A 9,927-nucleotide genomic window follows, 5' to 3' on the forward strand; every position below is an offset into this window, starting at 1 on the left:
AGAGAAGTGGTTTTATGTGTATGGTGTACCGAAGCGAATCCATTCAGACCAGGGGCGTAGTTTTGAGGGGGAGCTTTTGAAGCATTTGTGTGAGACCTATGGCATTGAGAAAAGCCGTACTACGCCATACCATCCTGAAGGGAATGGACAATGCGAGCGTTTCAATCGAACGCTGCATGATTTGTTGCGTACTTTGCCGCCTGAAAAGAAGCGCAAGTGGCCTCAGCTTTTGCCTCATCTGTTGTTTGCATACAACACAACTATACACCAGTCCACGCAGTACTCCCCCTATGAATTGTTGTTTGGACAAAAACCCCAATTACCAATCGATCGAATGTTGGGAGACATAGGGGAGGGATGTGTGGAGGTTTCAGATCCATCTGATTGGGTGACTCAACATAAAAGACATTTGTCTGAAGTATATGCTAGCACAAGGGAACAGCTAGAGTCAGCAGCTGCTTATCGGCGAAGAGAGCGTGGTACGCCTGTACCAATATTGTCTGCAGGTACTTTGGTTCGTTGTAAAAATCATTTTCAGGGCCGCCACAAGATCCAGGATTTGTGGAGTTCAACTACCTTCCAAGTGGTGAAATGTTTAGATGAGGTGGGGACATTGTACAAGATCAGGCCTGTAGAAGGAGAAGGGTGTTGTAAAACTATGCACAGGTCGGAGTTGAAACCAGTTTCTGATATCGACAAAGGTCAGGTATTGAGGGTTCCTGTGGGCACACCACCCTGTCATAGGACACGAAAGGAGTCAGATGAGGAGAGTACTCCTGAGGGAATGGTGCTTCGTGTGAGGTCTAGGGTGGGGACACAGTCAGGAGCAACTTCAGTTGACCCTCCTTCGGTTCAGCCTCCAGTTCATATGAACTACGATCAAGGGTTCACAGAGCGTGAGAATTTGTGTTCAAGGGGCACGGTGGATGGTAGTGTAGAGGGTCCTGACGAACAGCCTCTATTAGAAGTAAGGCGATCTGTTCGTGGTACGGCCGGACAGCATTCAAACCCGTTCCGCCTTCCTCGCTCAGCGGTAATGAATTCTGTCTTGAGGTCATCTGCACAGGGATGTGCCCCTGGTCTTTTTCGGCCATGGCAACAGCCATAGGGTCAATGTTTGTCTTCACCGGGACGGTGAAAAATTAAAGGGGGGATGAATGTGGTATGGCTGGAGGATTGTTTTTATTTCGCAATGGTTATCATCTGATTAATGTTCCATGTGTCAATAATAGGACACTAATATAACATTAGTGAGAGCCTAAATGCTTGGCAGGTCACTAAGACCTTAGTGAATTGGGACGCGGCCAGTGTAAGTGGAATGCAGGTAAGAAGTGGGTCTGGTGCAGAGGGGGAAGATAAAGGGGGACGCACCCAGGTGAGCTCACCTCCACTTTGGGCAAAACAAAGAGGGCGCCGTATTGTTTGGCGTGGCATGGTCGCTGCTGGAAGAACTTGACTCGGTAGGTGGGATATGCATATGTGAAATTAGTTTTTATTGTTTGCTAATACATAAAGGCTGAAGTTTAAAGAATATGTTGTGATGCTATTTTAATTGTTTTTTAGCGTATGTGTACTGCTGGGAGCCACTAGCCCGGAGGCAAGCTGAAGAGTGCGTGTGTGTGTGTGTTGCTGAATTATCGGTAGGTCGCTGGTTTTATTACTCGTATCTGCCGGTTATTGACGGGAGTGAAGTACTGTTCATCTGGTAAGAGCTCATTTTTAGTTATGGGTAACTGTATTTGGTCTCTTTAGCCTAGGTTGGTCTGTGTGGTGGCGATTAGCTGTGGTTGCTACCTGGGGCTGGCTTAACGTAGCCTGTATATCCGTTGGGTAGGTGTTATAATGAAGTTTTTACTTCATTGTTATTTATTGGGGCTCTAGTTACGGTATGTGGGGGTTAATGGTGTGTGCGTGTATTAGTTGGAGCCTACTGAGTGATTTTCTTGTTTTTGGGATACAGTTACGGAGCCGGGGTGCTTCTACTGCCTTGATGCCAACAGTGTTTGGCGTTTGGTATGTGTGTTTGCCTCTATCTGGTGCAACGGCATACAAGTCTAGGTGCAGGGATGTGTATGGGTGCAGCTGTAGTGCTATTATTAAGAAATAACGAGTATATCCCGATTATCTGTGATTGCTGCGTACATATTTAATTATATTATGGTGTTTGATTATATTAGAAGGTTAGCTAAGCAGTTGTGCTGGATATCTTATGTATGTGGACTTGTATGCCTAATTTGCACATGCTCTCAGGGCTATAATGGTGAATTTTACCATTTCATGTTTTGGTTTGTATTTTGTTATTTTGAATGCTATTTTTTGATTATATATTTTTTTCTGTAGAGTGGGACCGCAGTCTTGGTGCAAGCGGGCCACTGTTTTCTCCCTCCCTATAAATTATTTTTAAGTTTTATTGTGTAGAGTTTCCCTTTGTGCTTCTGATTCAGATTATAACTAGATAGTGTTGAGCCACTGCTGATTAGATGTTTTTATAGATATCTGTTTTTTTTTGTTCTCTTTGTATGAATACTCTGGTCAGATCTGGATGGTTGAACATATTTCTATGTTTTTGTTGTAAAATATTGTAATAACATATCACGGGCCAGTTATTATTTGGAAGTTGTTGTCATTTAAGCATTTGTATTTTTTTTGTTTTCTTTTGTTTGTGGTTAAGGAGTGGGCCACCCCAGTATTCTGGGTTGTGGAGTTGGTCATATAGTGTTGCTGTGGTGTGTTGTGTTTTTCTTTATACGATTAGAGAGTGTAGTGAGGTGAATTGTGTGCTGTGGTGGTCGTTATTGACTGTGAATTCTGTGGGTTTGGACATTCCTTGACCACACTTTCTTTTGGCCTGTGGTAGTTATAGATGTGCGTCATTCAACCCCGATCTGATGTAGTAATTTTTAATGGTAGTGATTAAAGTGTTTCTATTTTTTAAAAAATATTTGTCATACAATCTAAATAAAAAAAAATATATATATAAATAACTGCAATTGGACATCCTGATTGTGCATATGTAATATTGACTGGCTCAGGTACTCATTTAGTTGAGTGACCTAGTGGGGGGTCCCCGTCTATACTATTAGGGGTGGCGTAGTCGTGATAGCTTTGTGTCCAGCTGTGCACACTTCTGGGGTGTGAGTAATATCGCACCAGGTCTTAAGCACTATTGGTCACACAATGCAGTTTAGTGAGCTGACTAAAGATTGTTACTTCATCCTGTAAATGATTCTATTCAGATTTATTTTTATTTAGGGTTAATCTACTGTTATTGTAAATAAATGAATTCCCAGTGTCAGCATTTGTGCTCATACAGGGAAGTCAGATTCCGGCAAAAACCCTCATTCTTTTTTTCTGGTTTTATTAAAAAATGACTTTACTTTCTGTAATTGGTCTGAACGTATGAACCATATCTAGAAAATTGTTTAATTCACACTGCAGACGAACCAGACCATGGTTTAGTAGATCCAGACCGAAAACACCTCTTTTAATCTGACCAAACTCAGTACTTTTGGCCTGGACTGTGGTTCATGCCTCCTTTCACACCTACTACTTTGGTTCGGACCAAACAAGGCAGGTGTGAACGCACCTTAAAACCCTGTATATGTCTGTCTCTCTCTGTATAATAAAAAAACGACCAAACTTTACATATTTCAGCACTGAGGACACAACAGCTAAGGAACTTCTTGAAGACTTGAGAAGACCAAATACATGCTACACATCTCATATTTTTATATCAATCTGTTGCAGCATGTCAAATTTTCTTAAATTGCTTAAGTGTGCTAAATACGTGCCTTGAAGACCTGAAGATAATACCAGAACACAGAATACAGAATCCTTCAGATTCATCTCTTTAATCCACAGTCACTAGATATTTATAGAACAGCTCTCTTTGTGTTTGCTTTGTATCTTAACTTAACCATTAATGTGATTCCATTTATAAACTTACTTTTTTGTTCTATCATCTTGTTCTGTGGTCAGTTTTACTCTCTTTACTCACACAAACCACTAAACACACATAAATTGTGTTTTACTGTTATTGTCTGATAAGTCTGTATAACTGTCAAATTTTATATGTGTAAGTGTCCCCTGTGTGTTGCTGCAACATGACAAACAACAACAAGCAACTCTTTCCGTCTGGAAACAATAAAGTAAAAGTCGAATCAGAAATGTTCTGTGTTTTATCTGCGCTTTATCTCCCTCTGGTGGCCCAATAATAAAGTACTGCAAGTGGAGACCGTAGAAAATTAGATATTATTTATTTTTGGCTTATTAAAAAAGGAATACAGAAAGAAACAATTAGCTTTTTTTTTTAAAAGGCATATTTGGGCACAGGTAAAATACACAATATAAAATGATTCTGCTTGAAACAGACTTTCAGCCTACAGGTATGTCTAGTATGTCTATTAAATTTAGTGAAGGCAAAACTAAAAAAACAAACAAAAAAAACATAGCACCATTTCATAAAAAAAAAATAAAAAAAATAAAACAACAACAAAACATAAAACATAAAATACTCACAAGACTCTTTTTGGTTTATTACACAAAGTTACGTACAATTTCAAGTCGTTATCAAACAAATTCCCTTCAAGAACGTACTTCTATTAGATACGAGATATTTGATATTGGGTAAAACACACGACACAAGCGTAAAAAGTTGACGTATACTCGTCCTCCGTTCCTCTCCTCCGTTTGCGGACGTCTTCAAAATGCGTGGCCTTCATCGACAATATTTCAACATTCATATTTACAAAAAGCTGTGTGAAAAGTGACATAAATAGGATCGCCAGCCACAGACGGCATAGCGCATCATCCTCGATGGGTCGTCAGAACGTTGGAGCTTCATGACTTTGTCACTTTCCATGATCACATTTGGCAGTAATACGCAGGCCGGGAGGAGGAGGCCATTTGAGTCTGTGGACTGAGCTTGGTTCTCAGTGGTGGGGGCGTGGGTGGGTCCTCTGCCCGGCCCTCATTCCTTCTTCCTCAGAATGATGTAGATGAGGCCGCTGATCAGAGTGAGAGGGAACGCCAGCCAGGCCAGAACGAAGGCGTAGCCGTACGAATTGCTGCCGTCTTTCTCGTCTGGACTCATCACTGTGTAGATTATAGCTCCACTCATCACGAAGAGACCTTAGAGAGAGAAGACACTTTTAGGCATTTAAGGCATTTATTAGAGTATTAGAATGAGAGTATGGGGCAGGAAGGGACACGCCCACTCAGTATACCCAAATACTACAGGATTGTCTGCGTGATTAATACCATACGCCTATAAATGATCAAGAATGGACAGTTGTACTCACTGGAAAGGACCTGGAAGACTGCAGTGAAGAAAAAACGTCCACCTTTGACCAGGGTGAAGAGCTGGCACAGGAAGAAGATGAAGGACAGCATGCAGAAGAGTGTGGCCAGCACCATCAGAGCCTGCACTGCCTGCAGCCAGTCTAAATCACACAGAGAGAAAAAACACAGCCCTGAAATTCTGCACTAACAAATGCAAAAATTATCTATAGACTTATATATATATATAGACTTAAATGACTTAAATCTGGCTCACCTGCATCACTGGAACCCTCGCAGCGATACCCTGCATTGAGCATTGAGCATTTGTACCACAGGTCAAAGCTTGCCTCCTTGTTTGTTCTCCAGGCCTGGATTAGATGATGAACCCATTCCCACACACACAAACACAAATACACACACACACACACACACACACACACACACACACTCTTTTCAGTTAGTTTCATATCAACAAATTTTGACCTTTACCAATCACAACAAATGCTCAACTAGAGAAGTGCTCAGCATTTTAAGTGCATTTTTTTATATATTAAACATGAAACACATAAAAATTGCATATCATTATTTTCCCATATGGAATGGAGCACTACAAGTCCAGAGTTCCAAATTGTGACTCACGTTCACGGATGTAGAAATGATGAGAATGATAATTTCCGTGAGATGCAAGATTACAACTCCAGCCAGAACAGCCAGCATGGTGATGTCGACCTGAAGAAGGCAAGCAAAAAAGAGAAGAGCATAAGAGGATAAAAAAGAAGGAAAAGAGGAAAGCACAAAGCAAGGGTTTGAAAAAAAAAAGAGATTTTACAGTGGGACACCTCCCACCATCACTACCATTACAACCAGCTGTTTTTGTTTATTTATTTAATTATTTAATTAATTATTTATATATTATTTGCACAAAAGGAAACAGTTAACAAAATGACTATATATATATATATATATATATATATATATATATATATATATATATATATATATATATATATATATATATATATATAAAATCAATGACAAAATTGTTTTTAAATTGTTTTTAATGGGTACGGAATGATAAAACACTTTCTTTAAAGAGGATAAATAAGTTTGTGTTTAATTTATTAATTCCACGACGCATGCAGTTCCTCTTCTGAACACCAGAGGCCGCTAAATTCAATTTACTACCAGGGACTATTTTACTGCGCATAAACTAGCCAAAATAGTATTTTATAATATTTTTACACATTTTATTGTTAATTTAAGCGTTTTAAAAAAGTATGTGCATATTCCCCATACGCAATAACAGCTCTCAATCCACAAATAAAATCACAAAAACACTGTAAAACTGTTTTTATAAAATAATATCATTCAGTACACGCCCAGCTGGAGGAGGAAAAAAAATAGGCGGACGAATCGTTTCCCCCCCCCTCCCAAAATAAAAGCCATACGTTTGAATTCAGCTTCTTCGTTATAAACAATATATAGCCATATTTAGCTTGCTTATCTTTTAGTTAACAGTTAATTGAGACTTTAAAAAAATAAAAATACAAAGTTACTCTGCCTCTAAATACTCTATAATTGTTTTTTTTTTCTTTTCGTATGAAACTAAAGCACAGGAGCAGATGTGAGCTCCTCAGGCAGCTGTTTTTATTCCAGCAGCAGCAGCAGAACCGCTTAATGCAGTGCCTCGAAGTTAAGGGGAAAGTTTAAGGAAAAGTTTGGGGGAAAGTTTGGGGGAAAGTTTGGGGCGTAGGCTTTTCTAACGCAGCTACCCATCCCACCAACTTCTCACACTAGTATAAGCATGCTCTCCATAACTGGGAAATTAGTTTTAGTCGCGTTTCCTCCGGAAAACCATCCAAAATAAGCCAGCAAGACGTAAAAAAAACGACGCATAAAAAGGTAGAAACGCTTTAAAGCTGACCCAGAGCGAAGAAAACATCATAAAACAGCAATAAATACATAAAAATCCAAGCGTGGCTACAATCAAATCTACACAACTCCCACAGATGCTCTTTTTTTTAGTAGATAGTCCTGAAATTAATTTTAAAAAAGTGAAAAAGGTGCAAAACAATCAAAACATCCATGCAGGTCCAACTTACAGTGAAGCAACAGATAAGATAATCCTCGGAAAACGGAGAAAATAAAGAGCAGGAGCGGAGAAGAAAACGCCAGGCACCTTTTACTATCCTACTATAGATCCCCCAACCGCGACTCCTCTGTATTCCAGATGTAACTCAGCGCCGCAGCAGGATCCGCTTTTCCTTTTTTTGCAGGAACGTGAGAACACCGCCCTGTAAAGAGGCGCTACGTCACCACACACTCCTCTTTCACACACGCGCGCACGCACGCGCACGCACGCACACACACACACACTGCTACGACTACTACAATGTTTTGGTATGCTGTACAAGACGTTTGAACGAGTTACTCATGGAAATGATTTAGTTTCTACCTTTAGTTGACTTTATTATGAAGTTTCAGTAACTCCATACTGCCAAGAGGGCAGTGTTCACTTCCAAAAATCGTTTCTAAACTGTTTCTAAACCATATTCCCAAAAGTATGAAAAGTATTCCCATTCATTACTCTGTAGGTAAAATACAGATACTAGTTTTTAAAATACTTCTGTAGAAGCTGAAATATCAACTCAAGCTTAAGTAAAAGTGTAAAAGTACAGGCTTCAAACTACTTAAAGTTTAAAAGTAAAAGTAATTTAAAGGGGGAAAAAAAATCCATTAAGGATAAAAGCCTCCTCAAAACACATTTTGCTAAAAGTCATAATGACTATAATGTCATAAGTGCTCAAACGATAAAAGCTTAGGCCTATAGTGTGCACATGCCCCCCCTCAAAACACATTTTTCTAAAAGCCATAATGTCTATAATGTCATAAGTGCCCAAACTAACTGACTAACTAACTAACTAGCTGTTCTTCTCCACTGACCATCTGCCAACATTATGTGGGGTATCTACCTACTTAACTAAGATTTCCAATCCTGCAGAAATGACAAAAGGCTGAGATTAATAGAGGGTTCCATTTTACTTGGATGCTGAATGTCGATGCTGGGAATTACCTCAAACCTGAGTTTATGGCATTCCAGTTAAATCAGTTATTATTGTTAGCATTGTCCCAGTTTAGGATTAGCGTATCCAAGTCCACAGGTGGAAGTTGGATTTATGTGTATGCACACACACTGCTACGAATACGAATTCTAAACCACTGGTACTACAAATTCCCAAAGGTGTGAAAAGTATTCCCATTCATTAGGGTTTAAAATACTTCTGTAGAAGTTAAAATATCAACTCAAGCTATTTACTCTTTAAGTAAAAGTGTAAAAGTACTGCTTTCAAAACTACTTAAAGTATAAGTAAAAAAAAATGTAAGGGGGAAAAAAATTCCATTAAGGATAAAAGCTTATAGGCCTAAAGTGTGCACCACCCCCCTCCTTAAAACACATTTTTCTAGAAGCCATAATGAATATAATGTCATAAGTGCCCAAAGTAACTAACTAACTAACTAACTAACTGGCTGTTCTCCTCCACTGATCATCTGCCAACATTATGTGGGGTAAGCTGTAAGCTATCTACCTAGTTAACTAAGATCTCCAATCCTGCAGAAACATATGTAATTCACAAAAGACTGAGATTAATGAGCGGTCCATTTTACTCTGATGCTGGAAATTATGTCAAACCCGAGTTTCCGGCATTCCAGTTAAATCAGTTAATATTGTTACCATGTCCCAGTTTAGCATTAGTGTTTCCAAGTCCACAGGTGGAAGTTGGGCTTATGTGTAGGCACACACACTGCTACAACTACTACAATGTTTTGGTATGTTGTTTCACTGTCAAGAGGGCAGTGTTCACTTCCAAGAATCGTTTCTAAACCGTTTCTAAACCAGTGGTACTACAAATTCCCAAAGGTGGGAAAAGTATTCCCATTCATTAGGGTTTATAATACTTCTGTAGAAGTTGAAATATCAATTCAAGCTTTTTACTCTTTAAGTAAAAGTGTAAAAGTACTGTTTTCAAAACTACTTTAAAAGTAGTTTTAAAGTTTAAAAGTAAAAATAATAAAGGGGAAAGAATCCCATTAAAAACTCTAAGAAAAGCTTAGAGTCAACCTGTGCTACCCTAGTGTATATTTTAGTGTATGTTTTAGCTGTAAAAATACAAAAGAAGCACAATATTAGAGCTTTTTCTCAGTATAACTCTCAGTAGATGAATGTTAAGATATTAAGATGGCATGAATTACTGTATCATGGTAAATGTATGCCAATGAGTGCTTTTTATTATTTTTTTTATAATAATAATTATTGTGTATCATTAGTAATTTCATTTTAATTTTTTGCGCAGTACCTTTAGGAAGCACGTATCGATGGGTAGCATAACTCGACAGAACACCGGCATTCCAGTTAAATCAGTTATTACTGTAAGCATTGTCCAAGGTTAGCATTGCTAAAGATACCAGTTGATAACAACACATTGGTGCATCCAATCTAAAGCTTAGATTCTCTGCCTGACCCGACCCGAGGCCTGACCCGAAGTCAGGCAAAGATTTCCCACCACTTTCCTCAGGCCGGGTCGGCTCGGGCTCAAGAAAGTAATCTGTGACGTAGGCGTCTGTTTTCTAATACTATTGTTGCGCACT

General features: G+C 39.0%; 1 protein-coding gene across 2 annotated transcripts; it reads right to left on the reverse strand.

Annotated features, from left to right (window-relative positions):
* Positions 1–4,239: 4,239 nt before the first annotated feature.
* On the reverse strand, positions 4,240–7,560 carry pmp22a (peripheral myelin protein 22a). 2 transcript variants are annotated; one of them, XM_049468100.1, is made up of 5 exons: positions 7,460–7,560; positions 5,920–6,009; positions 5,555–5,648; positions 5,301–5,441; positions 4,240–5,130 (listed from the first exon to the last, which is right to left on the reverse strand). In XM_049468100.1, exons 2-5 carry the CDS (start codon positions 5,995–5,997, stop codon positions 4,970–4,972), a joined length of 474 nt encoding a protein of 157 aa, XP_049324057.1. In that variant the 5' UTR covers positions 5,998–6,009; positions 7,460–7,560; the 3' UTR covers positions 4,240–4,969. The 2 variants fall into 2 exon arrangements, with proteins under 2 accessions (XP_049324057.1, XP_022529233.2); XM_022673512.2 differs by having other exon boundaries at positions 7,383–7,529.
* Between the last annotated feature and the right edge of the window lie 2,367 nt (positions 7,561–9,927).

Source organism: Astyanax mexicanus, chromosome 19, assembly GCF_023375975.1.
Source record: "Astyanax mexicanus isolate ESR-SI-001 chromosome 19, AstMex3_surface, whole genome shotgun sequence".
NCBI classification, from domain to species: Eukaryota; Metazoa; Chordata; class Actinopteri; order Characiformes; family Acestrorhamphidae; genus Astyanax; species Astyanax mexicanus.

Excerpts from the sequence above, each read along its gene's own strand:
- pmp22a (XM_049468100.1), bottom strand. The coding sequence starts at position 5,997 with ATGCTGGCTGTTCTGGCTGGAGTTGTAATCTTGCATCTCACGGAAATT. Across the intron at positions 5,649-5,919 it reads TCATTTCTACATCCGTGAAC|GCCTGGAGAACAAACAAGGA; the intron begins GTGAGTCACAAT and ends CATCTAATCCAG. Across the intron at positions 5,131-5,300 it reads AGTCTTCCAGGTCCTTTCCA|GTCTCTTCGTGATGAGTGGA; the intron begins GTGAGTACAACT and ends TCTCTCTCTAAG.